At 36.1% G+C, this 19,280-nt stretch overlaps 1 protein-coding gene across 32 annotated transcripts in view; it reads right to left on the reverse strand.

Annotated features, from left to right (window-relative positions):
* Positions 1 to 7,266: 7,266 nt before the first annotated feature.
* The window catches only part of CEP170 (centrosomal protein 170), a 132,436-nt gene continuing 120,422 nt past the window's right edge, over positions 7,267 to 19,280 (reverse strand). For 19 of the 32 annotated variants that reach the window (XM_086344873.1, XM_086344870.1, XM_086344869.1 and 16 more), the window contains 4 exons: positions 15,508 to 15,596; positions 12,024 to 12,117; positions 11,250 to 11,301; positions 9,241 to 9,634 (listed from right to left, as the gene is read on the reverse strand). In XM_086344873.1, the coding sequence (XP_086200999.1) occupies positions 9,345 to 9,634; positions 11,250 to 11,301; positions 12,024 to 12,117; positions 15,508 to 15,596 (525 nt within the window). In that variant the 3' untranslated portion in view covers positions 9,241 to 9,344. Of the gene's footprint in view, positions 9,018 to 9,240; positions 9,635 to 11,249; positions 11,302 to 12,023; positions 12,118 to 15,507; positions 15,597 to 19,280 lie in introns of those variants that run through there. The other 13 variants (XM_086344871.1, XM_086344868.1, XM_086344864.1 and 10 more) reach the window with 2 other exon arrangements.

Genomic DNA, 19,280 nt, shown 5'->3' on the forward strand with positions numbered 1-19,280 from the left:
AAAACTAAAAAGCCTCTTGATGAAAGTGAAAAGTGGAGAGTGAAAAGCTGGCTTAAAGCTCAACATTCAGAAAACGAAGATCATGGCATCTGGTCCCATCACTTCATGGGAAAAACAGTGGAAACAGTGTCAGACTTTATTTTTGGGGGCTCCAAAATCACTGCAGATGGTGACTGCAGCCATGAAATTAAAAGATGCTTACTCCTTGGAAGGAAAGTTATGACCAACCTAGATAGCATATGCAAAAGCAGAGACATTACTTTGCCAACAAAGGTTCGTCTAGTCAAGGCTATGGTTTTTCCTGTAGTCACGTATGGATATGAGAGTTGGACTGTGAAGAAGGCTGAGCGCCGAAGAATTGATGCTTTTGAACTGTGGTGTTGGAGAAGACTCTTGAGAGTCCCTTGGACTGCAAGGAGATCCAACCAGTTCATTCTGAAGATCAGCCCTGGGATTTCTTTGGAAGGAATGATGCTAAAGCTGAAACTCCAGTACTTTGGCCACCTCATGCAAAGAGTTGACTCATTGGAAAAGACTCTGGTGCTGGGAGGGATTGGGGGCAGGAGAAGAGGATGACAGAGGATGAGATGGCTGGATGGCATCACTGACTCGATGGACGTGAGTCTGGGTGAACTCCAGGAGTTGGTGATGGACAGGGAGGCCTGGTGTGCTACGATTCATGGGGTCGCAAAGAGTCGGACACGACTTGAGCGACTGAACTGGTGTTTTATTTTTTTTTGGCTTCTCTGAATCTTAGTTGTTGCATACGGGTTCTTTAGTTATGGCATACAAACTCCTAGTTGCAGCATGTGGGATATAGTTCCCTAACCAGGGATCAAACTTGGGCCTCCTGCATTGGGGGCGTGGAGTCTTCAACACTGAAACACCAGGGAAGTCCCGAGAACAGAAACTGAAACACATGCCCACCAAGTTCTAAAAACCCTTTTTACCATTTCTTCCTACTAGCTCTGACCTGTGCTCACACCTTCCTCCCAGAAATCTTTGTGAATAGACTCCTATCTATGCCTGAACTCTTTCAAGAATTTCCATCTCTTTAGCCAGCACTCACTCACTGTTTAACATTCAAAACTCTAAAAAATATTATATCATCTTCCCACATTTACATCTCTTCAACTAGTTTTAATTCTGTCAACTTTATTATTGGGTTGGCCAAAAAGTCCTTTCAGTTTTAAGTAAAAATGAGACACTTTTCATTTTCGCTGAGAACTTTATTGAACAATGTAATGACTGTTTTTTCCCACTGTCTTGACATTTCCCAGGCAACTTCATAATTCCATCTTCCCAAAACTTTTTATCTTTTTGAGCAAAGAACTGTTCCAGGTGCCTTTTACAGTCTTCCAGGAAATTGAAATTTTTTCCATTAAGAATTTTTGAAGATTGAAATAAATGGCTAACCAAAGGTGCAATGTCTGGTGACCCACCCCACCCCCACACACACAGTGCAATGTCTGGTACACCACACACACACAGATATGTATAGATAATATATAAGATCTAAAATTTTTATATATGTATTATGTATGTGTATATATATTTGTGCATATATATACAATTAAAACATTTACTCATTTCTTCATTTCAAATTTGGCAGAAATTCTTTTATTCAGAGAAAATCCAACAGCCCCTACCCTCATAGTTGGCATAGGAGGCCCTCTTATAATTGATTATAAGGTTAAGACCGTGTTATCTTTTTCTGGGAGGAAATAGCAGTTCTTGCTGCACTCCATCCATGTTTTGTCTCTAATAAAGCTCCAGGGTAATTCCCTGTTGGTTCTAAGGGTATTTCTTTCTCTCCAGTTTGCCTTGCTTAGAAGTATTGTAATGAATAGCTTGAGGCAACTCTTTAGTCACAGGTCTGATATGGACTCACTAGAGACAGCAATTCCATATTCACAGCCCTGGGTTTTGTATCTTTAAAACCAAGAGTAGAGCAAGAGTCGTCTCGTAACTTGACATGGTTCCTGATAGCATTCTCCCTGAAGAAATCAATATCCCGATTTCTAGGAGACAGTTCATGATTCTTTCAAGGGATTTGTGTTCCAGGTAAGGAAGACATTCATAACATTTGGTCATTGCTCGTTACCATTGGAGAAGTTTATTAGGTTCCCCAGCTCAATGAATTCTACCCCAAAGTACAGGAGGGACCCAATGACCTCCTCAAACTTGTGGTCACTGTCCTGAGACAAAGCATTGAAGAAAAGGAACAGGGCACTAGCTTATCCAGGCTGTCCAAGTTGTCTGCTGGGTAAAGAGCCAGCAGAGGGTGGTCACAAAGAATTTGGATTTTCAAGTTAAAGTTGTTGCTGTTGTTCAGTCACTCAGTTGTGTCTGACTCTTTGTGACCACATGGACTGCAGCACACCAGGCTTCCCTGTCCATCACCATCTCCTGGAGCTTGCTCAGATTCATGTTCATTGAGTTGGTGATGCCATCCAACCATCTCGTCCTCTGTTGTCAAGTTAAAGAAATCTTGATTAAATCCCAATTGGGCTGCTGAATACACTTCTTAACCTCAGGAAGCCTCAGTTCCTTTAACATATGAATAATAAGTTTTCTTATTACAGGTTTTTTTTTTTTTTTGAGGATTAAAAGAGATAATACATTTAAGTATTTAATATACCGGCTGGAAAGATAATAATCCCTCACTCGGCACAAGTTATTTGTTTCAGCCTCAAACTTCAAATATGGATGAGGTAGTTGAGCTACATAATGTCTAACATTTTGAGATCTAATTATACCATGCCTCAAAATTCAAAGAATTTTCATACTTCAGTTTAAGGTTAGACTTCATAGTAGTAGTAAGAGGAATAAAGTTGTATAGTAATAACTCTAAAAAGACCACAATCAATTAACACTTGTTGAACATTTTAGTGTGTATACGGATACCAAAAAAAAATGCCAAATGTTCAACAGAAATCAGTTCCAGGTAGTGAAATGTGCTAGACAGATTGAGTGGGGCCAGCGTGGAGCTTTTCCTTATGGTGAAGATGCAAGAAAAGGGAGGTATGAAGTTAACGCACCACACCTGGAAGAAGGGAGGGAGTAGGGAACAGAAAGGCCAGAAAGATGTTAACCAAGTCTGAACTGAGGGCAAGAGAGTTCCAATATTCCTTCACTGGACTGCCAATGTTCTGGTCAGCCCACATCCAAATAAAGCAAACGTGGATTTCTCTAAAGTGAGGAAGTGCCTTGAAATAATTTCTTCAAGAACCTGCATGCAACTTCAGCTAGAATTCATCAGCCTAATGGGGTCCCTCTGGGATCCAGCAGCAAAAGCACAGCACTGAAGAAGCTGCCTCACACCTGTCCAAAATCCAGTGTTAAATTGTGTGATATAATGAAAGTGACTTCCACATAAATCAAGACATTCTGGGCCTCTGGGAGCGAGGATTTTTAGGATTTTCTATGTATGATGATGCCACCAGAAAACTACTAGAGCTCGTCAACGAATCTGGTAAAGCTGCAGAATACAAAATTACTGGACAGAAATCTCCTGCATTCCTATATACCAACAATGAAAGGTCAGAAAGAGAAATTATGGAAACAACTTCATTTACCATTGCAACAAACAGAATGAAATACTAAGGAGTAAACCTACCTAAGGAGACAAAAGACCTGTACTCAGAAAACTGTAAGATACTGATGAAAGAAATAAAAGATGACACAAACAGATGGAGAAATATACCATGTTACTGGACTGGAAGAACATTGTGAAAATGACTAAACTACCCAAAGCAAACTACAGTTTCAATGCAAACCCTATCAAATTACCAGTGGCATTTTTTCATAGAATTAGAACAAAATTTTACAATTTTATGGAAACACAAAAGACCATGAACAGCCCAAGCAATCTTCAGAAATAAAAAAAGAGCTGGGGGAAATATGCTCCCTGACTTCAGACTATACTACAGAGCTACAGTCATTAAAACAGTATGATACTGGCACAAAATCAGAAATATATATAGATCAGTGGAACTGTATAGAAAGCCCAGAGATAAACCCATTCACCTATGGTCAATTAATCTGTGACAAAGGGGGTATAAATATACAATGGAGAAAAGATAGTTTCTTCTATGAAAAACTGGACAGCTACATGTAAAAGAATGAAATTAGAACACTCTTCAACACCATGAGGAAAAATAAACTCAAAATGGACTAAAGACCTAAATGTAAGATCAGATACATTTTCATAGATCCTCTATAAAACTCTTCAGAGGAAAACATGGTTAGAACACTCTAACATAAACTGCAGCAAGATCTTTTTTTTTGGATCCACTCCTAGAATAAAAATAAAAAACAAAATAAATGGGTTTCTAATTAAACATAAAAGATTTTGCACAGCAAAGGAAACCATAACAAAAAAAACCACCCTCAAAATGGGAGAAAATATTTGCAAATGAAGCAACTGACAAAGGATTAATCTCCAAAATATGCAAACAGCTCATGCAGCTCAATATAAACAAAAAACAACCCAATCAAACAATGGGTGGAACATCTAGACAGATATTTCTCCAAAGATGACATACTGATGCCTAAAATCACATGAAAAGATACTCCACATTACTATTAGAAAATTATAAATCAAATGAGCTATCACCTCACATTGGTCAGAATGCCATCATCAAAAAGTATCCAAACATTTCACGGCTGTTCCTCTCACTGTGTGGAGTCTTAGGTGGTGGAATTACAGTCCATCATGTATCTAAGCTGACATGCCTTCCCGCAGGGTACCATGAGGATGGCTTGGCTGTTTTCTAGTGCCTTCTGGTTTTTGTGGAGTCACACAGTTCAAGAAAAAAATCTACAAACAATAAATGCTGGAGGGGATATGGAGAAAAGAGAACCCCCCTTTCACTGTTGGTGAGAACGTAAATTGGTACAGCCTCTATGCAGAACAGTACAGAGGTTCCTTAAAAAACTAAAAACAGAACTACCATATGATATGACTCAGCAATCCCACTAGTAGGCATATGCCTGGAAAAAAACATAATTCAGAAAGATACACGCATCCCAATGTTCACTGCCGCATTATTTACAACAGTCAGAACATGGAAGCAAACTAAACGTCCATCGACAGAGGAATGGATAAAGATATACATACAGACAACGAAATACTACTCAGCCATAAAAAAAGAACAAAATAATGCCATTTGCAGCAACACTGATGGACCCAGAGATGGTCATATTGAGCGAAATCAGACACAGAAAGAAAATATCATACGATATCACTTGTATGTAGAATCCAAAAAAAGGGTACAAAAGAACTTAATTCACAAAACAGAAGCAGAGTCACAGATGTAGAGAACAAAGTTACGGTTACTAGCGGATAAGGAGGGGGACAGATAAATTGGGAGGTTGGGGATGACAGACACATTTCTGTATATAAAATAGGTACCTGAGAAGAACCTACTATATACCACAGGGAACTCTATTCCATACTCTGTCATGGCCTATATGGGAAAAGAATCTTAAAAAAAGAGTGGGCATATGTATAACTGATTCACTTTGCTGTACACCTGAAAAGTAACACAACATTGAAAATCAAATATACTTCAGTAAAAGAGAGAGAGAATATGGGCCTTACTACAGCAAAGAGGGAAATTGAGGAAAAACATGGAGGATGAAAGTCAGATCACAAAATGTTCCTTCCCCAAAACCCAAATTAACAGTATTTATCTGAATCATTTGTTGAGCAGTATGCACATTTAAGAAACTAGGGAGAGAGCAATACAAATAATCCACTGGGAGGGTAAAGGAAAATGTGATTACTCCATCTGATATCATCAACTTAACTAATTTTTAGTTTCTATTATCTGTTTCCCTAATCCAGAATAGGTCTGTGAAGGCAATCATTTATGTTTACCTACAATAACCTCAGTGCCTACTACACACTTGTTGAATAAATATGACCTGGGGTATTTCTCTGAAGAAAAACAGGATGGATAATTATTTTGAAGTCACAGACCACTTGGATTGGAAGAGATTTCTTGGATATTAAAATGCTTTCCTCCTGCAGATCAGAAGACAGAGAAACACATTTTTAGCTAGTGAGGAAAGGGTCTGGATCCTAAGCTTCTCTTTTCCTTTCCAAAGTTAGGATCCTGTCAGGCAGAGACATAGATGACAAGCAAAATCAGAGACAGACAAAGGAAGCAAAACACACAGACATTTTAAAGTGCAGTTTATCCAGGAAATAAAGATTATTAATTTAGAAGGAAGAAAATTATGTGTATATAGTGGGAGAAGGGAAGGGGAAAATGTAACTACGACACAACCCTTTACTACGGCCCAGTCAAGTGAGGGAAGCTTTATGAAGAGTTCAGTGGAACTCTGAAGAATGGAAGGAATGTGAGTAAGCAGGAAGGAAGGGGAGGGAGCAGCAAGTACAGAGTGATGAGAAGCCCCAGACTGTCTCAGGGTGGAGAGTCTGTATCAGCTGTACACAGACACATAAGGAAAGAGCCAGATTATGGAAAGCCTAAAAAAGTTGAGAAAACAGAGTAACAGGAACAGGGAGATATTTAAGACTCTTGTGTACAAATGAGTCCAAATGGATAGTTCTTAAATTTAAGATGTATTTTAAATTTCTTCTTTGTTCCCCAAATATATCAGTTATAAAGCTTCCTGATGATTCCATGCCAGCAACAAAGAAAGGCTGTGTGTGTATAAATATCTACGTGTGCATGTGTGCTAAGTTGCTTCAGTCATGTCGGACTCTTTGTGACCCTATGGACTTTAGCCCATCAGACTCCTCTGTCCATGGGACTGTCATGCCCTCCTCCAGGGGATCTTTCTGACCCAGATATCAAACTCATGCCTCATGTCTCCTGTGTTGGCAGACACGTTCTTTACCGCTAGTGTCACTCATGGGGCACCCTGGGCTACAGTCCATGGGGTCTCAAAGAGTCGACCGGGCTTCTCTGTCGATGGAATTCTCCAGGCAAGAATACTGGAGTTGCCATTCCCTTTCCCAGGGGATCTTCCTGACCCAGGAATCGAATACATATATAAATATCTATCTCTATATACGAGATTATTAAGCTAAAGAGAACTGTATTTACTATAATTTGCTAAGAAAATATTTTCTTCTTTTGCTCAAAAGAGTATGAATTTTACAGTTATCACATATTCAGTAAACTGAAGAACTTTTTTTTGCTTAACCTTGGAAAATGATACAGAGTTATTTGATAAACTGATGAAGTATTACCAATTCAGATGATAGAATAAAATGTACAATCAATTGCATAAAGTTCCAGAAACACTTTATTTAAAAATGGAGTTGTAAATGCATAACAAAATAACATAAGTAATAAAGGTAACAAAAATAAATAAGGAGAATAATGTATTCATACAAAATAAAAATAACATAGTAAAAGGCCAAATGTTTGTAATTGAACAAAACTGTGTAAACACTTAAATGATAATGTAAGTAGAACAGATGCTAGTATTTTCCTGAACAACTCCTTACCTTCGACTTCCATATTGATATTATCAGTACCCAAACATTAAACAAAGATGAAACAGTGGTGATTAATTTTTTCTACTCTTTCTTCAAATGGATCAACCCTGTTTTAACATTTCATTTATTCCTTCAAAGCAACTGTATCTTTCCATTCATGCTCTTTAAAACCATTTTTTTCAGTCTTCCTTTATTAGACAGAATGGGGAATTTAGCTTTACAAGGAGAACAGTTCATTTGCTCTTTTTTTTTTAATTTAAAGAAAAATAATGAGATCCATTATACAACAGACTTTTGTTTCTATGTCTCTAAAAACAGGTGGTTTTTTTTTTTTTGCATCTTTATTAACTGGCCCAACAGTACAGGATTTTTAAAAATCCTGTAAACATTTGAATTGAACAGAGTTACTTTCTTAAAACAAATGTAGCACAGGATTATTGCTGAAATATTAAAGACTATTTCATGAAAGTTGCAAAAGTTGCAGCTTTAACCTTTATAAACTGAAGGGATCACGGGTTTCAAAAATCCAGGTCTACTAATAATATTTAACTGAATTAAGAATTACCCAAAATTATAGTGTTCTGGAAACATAAAGATAATTACTTTCTTTTGAAACTTATCCAAATGTGAACTTACTGAAAAGAGAAAAAACAAGTTAATAGAAGATACTTTTCATAAGCTTCCTGTTTAGCATAGGCACAAAGCCTTGGTCGTCATCTTGTAGGGTCCTTATAAATGTATACGACTGAGACAGGATTTACTATTGGGTCCTACAGGGAAACACACAGAAGCAATTCATTGCTTGGGAGTGAAACTATCTACTAATCTTATGACTACTAGTTCTCCAAGTTTCCTAATGCCCCAAATTTTAATCTCATGATCATTTCAAGGGAAAAATTTTTTCAACTATCACATATAAACTTGGTAACACAGGACCTGTATACATGTTCTTAGTTTTAAAAATAGACTCCACCTATAACCTATCTGTCTAGTTTAATCCTTCTACTTATCATTTGCCCTAAAATGAGACAAAATCTTACTTTCACTAAAAAAAAAAAAAAAAAAGGGAAAAAAGTGCCAAATTGATCTTTTTGAAAGTGGAGTAAAACACTGTGGGGTTAAAACAAATACAATTATCAATCTCCTATATACAAAAAACGATGGTTAGTCCTTATTGATATATAGATATGTCCACCTACCACTCCCAGCAAATCTTAGTGCAAACATAATAGTTCATTTCCATAAACCCTAAGACAATTTACGCAGCAACAAAGTTATATAAATCACATATATGTTGGAAAATTTTAGAACACAAGGAGGACTGTTCTGAAAGGTCAGTTTGACTGTGGAGAGCAATATGTCATTGTATCCAATGGTAATGAATACTAATATAAATCCTATTATTAAGAAGCAAATATAAGTGTTTAACAAATCTGTACAGACGAAGAGCAAGTCCATTTCAGGGAGCAGCTTGGCACAGGAGACATGGGGGGTCAGAAAGGTTGGGTATTTAGTTTGCTTGTAGGTCACAGCATGGCTTAAAGAAAAAAAAAACAAAAACAAAGATCTATGAAGGGAAAGGATGCAATTATCTAATTCAATTTGAAAATCATAAAAACCACAAAATGTGAAAGTTTCACAATCTAATTTTTCCTCTTTGTGCATCAAATGGTCATCTCAATAGTTCAAAAGGATTACTATGGCTCCATGTTATAGATAAAAAATAAATAAATAAAATTAAGAAGACAGAGATAACAAGATTGCAGTTGACCAAGCTGTCTTATTTTCTCTAAAAGTCAACACTACGCTGTTTCCAATAATTCTAGTCATTCCACAGGTAATTATTTTAACAAGCAAGAGAAAGTCATTCCTGTACTGTAACGTCCTCCTCTTCCCCATCGGGGTTGAACCTATTGAAATGTATACTGAAATCAGCCTCAGACTCGGCATTCTCAAATTCAGCTGAGACCGCACCAGCAGCAGGATGAAGAACCCTAGCTTCTGGCTGGCAAAGTGTCGGTGTCTGACCCGGGCTGCTGTGGTCATTCACAGGACTGGACTTCTGTTTTGGTGGAGACGGCAAGATAGCACTGGGAAATCCCATGTTGTTCAGAGCCTCCAAAGTTCCATCCGGGTCAATCATAGCATTGATAGCTGAAAGAAAGGAAAGGAATAGAGGGAAAAAGACATGACTATAGATGCAGCTAAATTTGGATATGAATATTGCTTATGATTTGGATATTTCAATTACTAATGCTTATATGAGCTTTAATTTGGTTAATCCTTCCAATTCTGGATTTAAAACCCCACCTTCAGTAATTCTGGGGCTCATCTATATCGTAGATTATACAAACCTGAAAGCTTTCTATGGTCCCTTGAGTAGGCTACTTATAGGCATCTGAACCTGCTGGAAGACTATGATTTGGAGATGTGGAATTCAGGAAAGGTCTCTTTGAAATATGCTTTAATCATTATAAGAAGATGATGAAAATACTGGTTAGGACTGAAAGAAACTACTCCTGGCTTTATCTATTACTCAGATAATTGGGATTAGTTGCTAAGATGGGGTTCAGAGTAAAATGAAAGTTGAGGCAAATAGCACACTCTGAAGCTACCATAGCATGTTCTCATTCATCCTGGTGAGGATGCTAGGGTATCTGCCATGCACAAATATGTATTTATGGACCACTGAGCCATAAATATCCTTCACAGCCTAGATATTCATATTCCATGGCAACCCCAGCAGGCCAAACAGACCTTGCATTCTCCATGGCAAGGACCAGATAAAGACCAGCTTTCAATCCTAAAGATCCTTGAGTGGACAAGGGAAAGTCTTCAGCAGTGATTTTCAACATGGTATAGGGTAGAGTGGGAGTTGAGGAAAAGAAGCATCACAGATAGAAGAATTATTTAAGAAGTCCTTTTAAAAGCATACTCCCTCCTGCCAGCTAATAATCATGTAAACAAGCCACTTTGCCTTGTAAGGGTATACGCTTAGGTGTGCTGAGGCTGAGAAAAGACTCAGAACCACTTAGCCAGGACCAACACACCATGCCTACGATAATTCAAACAAATACTGAGTAAAATTAGCAACTGACTTTGGAATCTGCCTGTTTTACCACTGGGAACTTCTAGGTCAAAATACACATAGGCATAAGTGCATAATTAAAGATCTGAGACACACCAAAAACAACGTCCCTGTTAAAGTCTAGGAGGCCAACAGTCTCTTTTTCTTCTCTACTCCCTCTTCTGGTCCCTGTGTCCAATGTGCACTCACTTCTTGTGGTACATCCAAATGATTATTATGACTTAATAAAACCATTATTAGTTCATATGTGTTGTACCACAAATATAATTTAAGAATTATCAAATCAAGTAAACAGTGCTAATTGTCAACAAGCATTTTCAGCTGCATATACGCAGCTGAAAATATATTTTAATATATTATTTTACATATTTTTCATATACTATAATTTATAAATATATATATAAATAATAAGATACTATATAGTATACATATACAATCTATATTTATCTACTATATAGATACAAATAATAGATACTATATAATACTATGAATTATATTTTTAATTATTTATGCTTTCTTTTTATGAGTAATTTGAATACGTAGAACTTTATATCTTTATTCACACATCCTTACACTTAATCAAATAGTGTTCAAATAATTAACAGTATTTTAGAAATACCACTTAGGATGTACTTGTTCTAAAACTGTTAGCTCTTTATACTTAATCAGTAGTAAGTTTACCTTGTAGCTGCTTTTCAACTCTTTTTAGCTCCTGTAAGATAGAAGAAATCTCCTGTAGGGAAAGCAATGACAAGAATTAGCTTACTTTAATTAAAACATTTTTATTTGATATGCAATGAACCTTATACTAATTTTATTTGATATCCTTAATATTACTGACATGGCCCCAATCTGTAGCAACATGATATAAAATAATTATGATATTCAGTAAAAAGACTTGAATTTTAAAATCTTTAATACTGAATTCTTTTCAGTGAGATAGTAATAGAAGATGAAAAGTTAGATAATAATACTGTATATGCAAAGATATATTAATCAATCTTACAACAACTGTAAAAAGCGCTTAAGGATTTTCTATGGAAAATGTACAAACTGAAACCTCAATTTTAGGATGATTTCCTGAATAATAAAAATCTGTACAAATTCTGGAGGAGACAAGCAATCTGTTAAGTAAACAGAAATAACTCATGTCAACTTATATTTGAGTTCGCTCTTATTTCAAAATTGCTTATTTATAACATATAATTATTATAAGAACAAGAGTATATTAATAGTGAGAAACATAAAAGGTTCCCCCACACTCTCTAAAACTTTGAAGCAGTCAACACTTTAAAACCCTGTGACAGACAAGTGAAAGCATAAAGTTTCCCAAATTTGTGCTCTTATATCTTCTTTTATAAATGAAATCAATGAACAGTTTAAAAATCAGCGTATCATTCCTTGAACATAAAGCCTTTTAAAAAATGGTTTAATATTCAAGAAAAATTACCATACCATGCTTGAGGTTTTCACAATAGGGACTTCACTTTCAGCTCTTAACTTGCTTTCTATTTCATCCCAATTCCGATCTTTGTCTTTAAATAATATTCTATAAATAAAAAATAAGCTCTTTACTTTTCATATTTTAAAAACATCACATTTTTAATGATAATACAAAAACAATATATCTTTTCAAAGCTAAACAAGAATTAAAAATACCACTAAGTGTTACATGAACTGTGAATTAAACACTGAGCCAATATTAATAAACTCATTTATGTGAGAGATCTGTACTAAAACAGTAACTGACTAGCTACAAATAGACACATAAAAACCCTTTAGTATTTACCTCATTCTTTATTGAGAACCAAATATAAAACACATGTAGATGACAATATAACCCCCAAATTTTATCTAATATTTTTATATAACCACCTTTTATAACAAAAATACAACTTGTTTCATATAGAACATATGCAGTATAAATATAAGATGAATTTAAGATGAAAACAGGTTGAATTAAGTATAAGCAATTGAGTCTGTTAGGACCTCTTTAAACAGGAAAAGACTTCTTATAATTGATCAAAGTGTGTATGTAATTTCAAAGGTTGAAAATTATAATAGAGTACTTATGCTGCCCTTCTTTAAAAATACTAATTCATGTTAGTATATTTTACATAATAACCTGTTAAGAATTAAGAAACTATCCTTTGACAAAAACAACTGTCAATAAAGATTCTATGCTTGAAATTAATTTCAGGCATTTTATAAAATAAAAGTGTCACAAAATTCTGACTTGTCTTTTAAATGTGGTATCTCTCTCTTCAATCTAGAAGACATGATCCAGCAGCTTTAGAGAGCTGTAAATACTAGGTACCTTTTTAGTTTCTATTTGAATTTCTTCATTGGGCTAGAAATCTAGTTTAACTGACTTATACAATAACCAATACTGTACAAGAAAGTAAAGTATTACTATTAGAAGTTGATCAGTATTTAAGTAGTAAACTAAATTACATTTTTATTTGTATTTCTTCAAAATTCAATATGCCAAGTTCAACTAATTTAAAAACATGAAATTCATCAACATCAAGTCAACATCAAATTCATCAATGTCAAATCCCAAGTCTGGAACATCTATAATTACAAATAATCATGCTTAAAAAGGCTACAATGGATCCAGAATCCTAGAAGAGAATATTCTTCTGATTTACTGTTAAAATTTCTACACCCCAAAGACTAAATATCCTTGCTAGCTATCTAGGAGCTGTTATCCTAATGACTGTGAAATTAAGGCCTGAGAAATTATTGTGTGCTCTCTCAAAGAGTCCTTAGAGCATTAGGATTGGTGAAAGTAAGAAAACAATGACTATTTCATGAGTCTGCGCTTAGCCATCCTGAACACTCAGTGAATTTTGCCAGAAGATGGTTACTGAGTACAATGTTAGTGCTTTTTCAAATTGTTCAACCATACATGTTTCATCTTTGGTAAAAATGGCTTAGAAATGCTACCTGAGATGCCTAAATCACACACACACACACACACACACACACACACACACACACACACACGTCTCTAAAGTTCTAAGCCACTAAAGGGATAAATAACTTGAAGACAATTTGTAAATACTGTGCTGCAGGTTTATAAAGCCAATTGTAATTTTGGCTTCATGGAGTGAAGTGTAATACTTAAACACTAAGGAAGCAGAAAACTACATCAAGAAATCAGGCCAGATCATAATGGTTAGAATTTAAATGGTTTTGTACAAAGGTCATTACAAATCCTTCAGAAACAATCAGGGCTTTCAACTGATCTTCATATTACATAATTAATTCAAAAGTGTAGTCAGACTAAGCATGAAAATATACTGAATTCCAAAGCTAATTTCATTCAATAATTTAACTATGAAGCTAAAACTCCTTTTTGATACAGTAGTTGGTTTAGGTAAAAAAGAGTCTTAGGCACATATTCTAAGACCCCCACAATCTATTCTCTAGGACTGGCCTTCAATCCATACAAATCAGTGGTTGGAAACTGGGAGTTGACCAATGCAGGGCCAAACAGCACACCCTGAGGGGCACTTTCACATGTAACCCAATGAGAATACTGTAAAACAGTTGTATAAATATTTTTAATTGAGTCTATAGCAAGTATTAGAATAACTTACAGGATACTTTTAGACAGGTTTGGGTAGGCATTTCAGTTTATAACTTCTGGTACAGACCTAAAGACCAGTCATTTCTCAAACTATTCTAGTACTATCTGTGTAAAAGGCTCAGGCCTCTATCCCTTAGATTTTGCTTACCAAAAGTTCTATCTAGCTTTGAGTATTACTTCCTCCACAAAGCCTTCCCTGACAGTCCGGGGTGAAGGTGATCCTTTCTCTGTTCTTACCTCTAACTGGGCACTAATCTATCACGTACTGTCTTGTACCACAGTTACCTGTATATATACTGTCCTTCGCCAACCAGATTATAAGACCTTAACAGTAGACAGCATGTTTTATCTTTCTTATTGTCTTCCACAGAGCCTGCCACAGTGCTTTACACACAGCAAAACTCAACACTCAAACTGAAAGCAACAAATTAACATTAAGAAAATATTTATTCTTTTATACTTTCTAAATTCTGTCGAATTTCTGAGACAAAAAAATCAACCAATCAACTAACCATCAATGTGTTCAATGGTCACAGTTTTAATTAAATGTCTAAGCTACAAAATTTTTTTTTCTAGAGGAAACTAGGGATGAGTTAATTCAGTGCAGACTGAGAAAGATACTCTGTGGTAAGAAATTATCAATAGAAGAGAATGGTATAAGGCAGGAACTCTATGAAGATCTACTGAATGAATAAATGAGACTGGATGAGGGCTTAGTTACTGGGGAAAAAAGGCATGTATTTCAGCAGGTAGGATGAAATAATATGGAATTCCCATTTATAGGTAAGGAGGCCTCAAGCTTTTCCTATTGCTAGGTCACATGACCAATGAGGAGACTTACATGGTGTCTTTATGGATAATACTGTGTATTAAACAAACCAATCCCCCAAACCAATGAAATTGATATAATTTGATAATTAAATCCCAGGCCAAGTGCTATTATCAGCCACATTGGGTTTTTCCCTCCTTAATTTTATGTTTTCCTAAGTGGTATGTGTATATCCTGAGAGAGAGGCAAGATAATCAGGGAAATGGTAATAAAATATTAAAACTCTTTATATATATACACACATATGTATATTTTTTAAAGATACGCATTTAATGTATTAACTTCCTATGGCTTTTTTATGATAAAGTCCAAACTCCTTAAACAAGTTCTGCCCAAACTGGTCCTTCCTTCTCTCTCCAATGTCATTTCTCATTATCCTCTAGCCTGCTCACTTCACCAACTTTTTGACTAATGCTATGTAAAATTTAGGTATACAGGTCATCCTTCAAAATTTACTAGAAAGGAAAGTAACCTGCTTTTATAGAAGCAAGGATGTCTGAGTAATGACACAGTACCTGATCTTTCCAGCTGTTTTATCTATAGACTGTCTTATCTTCTTAGAGAACTGAAAGACGGACGAGAGCAACAGATTATCTCCCATGACCTGAAACATGGAAAGGGAAGAACAGACATTAAAATACTACCACTGTATCGGATAACCACCAAGAATGGTCACAACTCATTACGTTTCAGGGCATTTCATATTTATGCTGATTTTAATAAAACTCGATAAAGGATATAATTAAGAGTACTGTGTAACTACACTGAGAACGAGAAATAAAAATTAAGAAAGGAATTCTTTTTTGTTAAATAACTTGTCACATTTCCATATTATTTTCATCATATAACTTTCAAAAGACAACCCATGTTATCTAATTTTTAATTACTATCATGATCCTGTCTCTCATGCTTCCAATTCAAATTATCATCTGGGAGAATGTAAGTAACTTAGAACAATAAATTTGTTATCTATTCTTTCAACAAATAAGATGAACAAAGAGATCAAGAAGATTACAATCCTTGTTCTCCACAGTGGGACAGATAAAGTTTTTAAAATGTATTCAAAATAGTAATTTTTTTTTTAATGTGGACCATTTTTTAAAATAGTCTTTATTGAATTTGTTAAGACTACTGCTTCTGTTTTATGCTTTGGTTTTCTGGCCATGAGGCATGTGGGATCCTAGCTCCCCAACCACACTCCCCCTTGCATTGGAAGGCGAAGTCTTAACCACTAGAGCACTAGAGAAGTTCCCCAGAATAAGTTTTTATGTTTGGGGTTGTTATCATTCCAGCTGTACTTTATGGGCAAAAGCAAGGGTTGGCAAACTTCTGTAAAGGGCAAGAGAGTGAAGACTGGGGCCAATGTGGTCTGTTACAACTACTCACCTCTCACTATAGCAAGAGAGGCTATATTATAGCAAAAGGAGCTGCAGCTAATAAAACTCTATTTACAAAATCAGGTGGGAGGCTGAATTTAGCCTGCATCCTAAGACTAGATATGGGTTCCAAAATCAGTTCCATGCATTGTCAGTATCGGTGGTGAAAGTAAAGTCCAATGAGATAAAGAACAAAACCCCATAGGAATTTGGAATGTTAGGTCCATGAATCAAGGTGAATTGGACATGGTTAAGCAGGAGATGGGAAGAGTGAATATCTAAATCTTAGCAATCAGTGAACTAAAATGGATGAGAATGGGCATATTTAGTTCAGATGATCATTAAATCTACTACTGTGGGCAAGAATCCCTTAGAAGAAATGGAGTAGCCCTCAAAGTCACCAAGAGTCTGAAATGCAGTATTTGGGTGCAATCTCAAGAATGACAGAATAATCTCAGTTCATTTCCAAGGCAAACCATTCAGCATCACAGTAATACAAGTCTACGCCCCAACCACTAATGCTGAAGAAGCTGAAGTTGAACAGTTCTAAGAAGACCTATAAGATCTTCTAGAACTAATGTCCTTTTCATCATAGCTGACTGGTATGCAAAAGTAGGAAGTTAAGAGATCTGGAATATAGGCGAGTTTGGCCTTGGAGTACAAAATGAAGCAGGGCAAAAGTCAACAGAGTTTTGTCAAAAGAACACAATGGTCACAGCAAACACCCTCTTCCAACAACACAAGAGATGTCTCTACACAAGGACATCATCAAATGGTCAGTACTGAAAATGGACACATTATATTCTTTGCAGCAAATGATGGAGAAGCTCTATACAGTCAGCAAAAACAAGACTTGGAACTGACTGTGGCTCAGATCATAAACTCCTTACTGCAAAATTCAGGCTTAAATTAAAGAAACTAGGGAAAACCATTAGGCCATTCAGGTATTACCTAAACCCAATCTCTTATGATTACACAGTGGAGATGACAAATAGATTCAAGGGATTAGATTTGGTAAATAGAGTGCCTGAAGAACTATCTACCAGATGGAGGTTAGTAACACTGTACAGGAGGTGGTAACCAAAACCATCACAAAGAAAAAGAAATACAAGGCAAAGTGGTTGTCTGAGGAGGTTTTACAAATAGCAGAGCAAAGAGAAGGCTGCACACCAATGAACTGATGCTTTCAAACTGTGGTGCTCAAGAAGACTCTTGAGAATCTCTTGGATTGCAATGAGATCAACCCAGCCAATCCTAAAGAAGATCAACCCTGAACACCCATTGGAAGGACTGATGCTGAAGCTGAAGCTCCAATACTTTGGCCACCTGATGCAAAGAGCTGACTCACTGGAAAAGACCCTAATGATAGGAAAGACTGAGGGCAGGAGAAGAAGCGGGCAACAGAGGATGAGATGGTTAGATGGCTTTATCAACTCAACAGACGTGAGGTGAGCAAACTCCAGGAGAGAGTGAAGGACAGGGAGGCCAGGCATGCTGCAGTCCATGGGGTTGCAAAGAGTCTGACACAACTGAGCAACAACAGAAAGAAACAGATGACTAATATAATCTGCCTCTAGTCACGTGTTTTTTCCCATCTCCCTGTCTCCCTCTACTCAAGGTAAACAATATTCTGAATCCCATTCATCATTCCCTTGGTTTTCTTTTTATGTAATTTGCTAGATCTATTTCTGTCCTAAGTATATAACATTATTTGTGACAAAACACATTTTATCCGATCTTCTGAGAATAATTTTCATTTAATGTTCTATTGCTAAAATTCATCCACATTGTGGCATACTGTAGTTCATTTGTTTTGATCCCTCCACTGATTTTTCAATTTGTGCACAAACCTGTTTATACATTCATTTTCCCTCAGATACAAACACTTAAAGACTGTCCCCAAGTTTTGTTACTGCCCACAGTGCTACTATGAATATCCTCTTCCATGATGTGCTGTCAATGAGAAAGGGTATACACGAGCAGCAAAACTGCTACATAATGGGCTACATTTATGTTCAATTTTAGGAAATAATATCAAACTGTTTGCCAAAGTGACTCCACCAATTTAACCTTACTAGCAACAATAAGAAAGCCTATGTATTCACATCTTCTCCTATATTTAATGTTTTAAAACTTTTTAATTTGTTGCCAACTGAATGAATATAAAATAATCTCACTGTAGCCTTGAAAACTATTTCTCTGAATACTCATGAAGCTGAACATCTCTTCACAGGCCTTGGGTATTTTCAGTGAAATGCTGCACATGTTTTTTGCAGATTTTTCTTTTGGGCTGTTTTGCTTTTTTAAACTGATTGTAGGAGCTCTGATATATTCTGTATTCTAATCTCTTGTTGCCTGTATGTTTCACATAGTCCTTTAATACACTCAAACTTATCAATCTTTTATTTATAAGTCAAGACTTTTTGTGTCTTTTAAGAAATCATTCCCTGCTGCAGTGCTGAAAGACATGTACCTGTATTATACTACAAACTTTGAAGTTTTGCTTTTGCCCTTTAGCAACTAAATTCATTTAGTGTTAATGATTTGTAATTGATGTGATGCCAGGATGAAATTCTATTCTACTTGTAAGGACAAGCACTTTTTTCCCAGCCCTATATACTGAACAAAACCATACAAAATTGTCCTTGTTTTACAAATGTAGTCTTTACAGGACCTGAAGTGAGGCTCCAAAAATAATCCAAAGCCCACCAATCCTCTACCATTCCCAAACCTTCCCTGTTTATCTTAAGAGGCTTGTAAGGATTAAACAAGGGAATTCTCAGGTGGTGTGAACGGTAAAGACTCTCCAATGCAGGAGACACAGGTTCAATCCTTGGGTTGGGAAGATCCCCCAGAGAAGGAAATGCAAAGTCACTCCAGTATTCTTGACAGGAAAACCCTATGGACAGAGG

The sequence above is a fragment of the Bos grunniens genome, chromosome 16 (assembly GCF_055505025.1).
Source record: "Bos grunniens cultivar Pamir isolate PY7600 chromosome 16, Bosgru_T2T1.0, whole genome shotgun sequence".
In the NCBI taxonomy this organism is placed as follows: domain Eukaryota; kingdom Metazoa; phylum Chordata; class Mammalia; order Artiodactyla; family Bovidae; genus Bos; species Bos grunniens.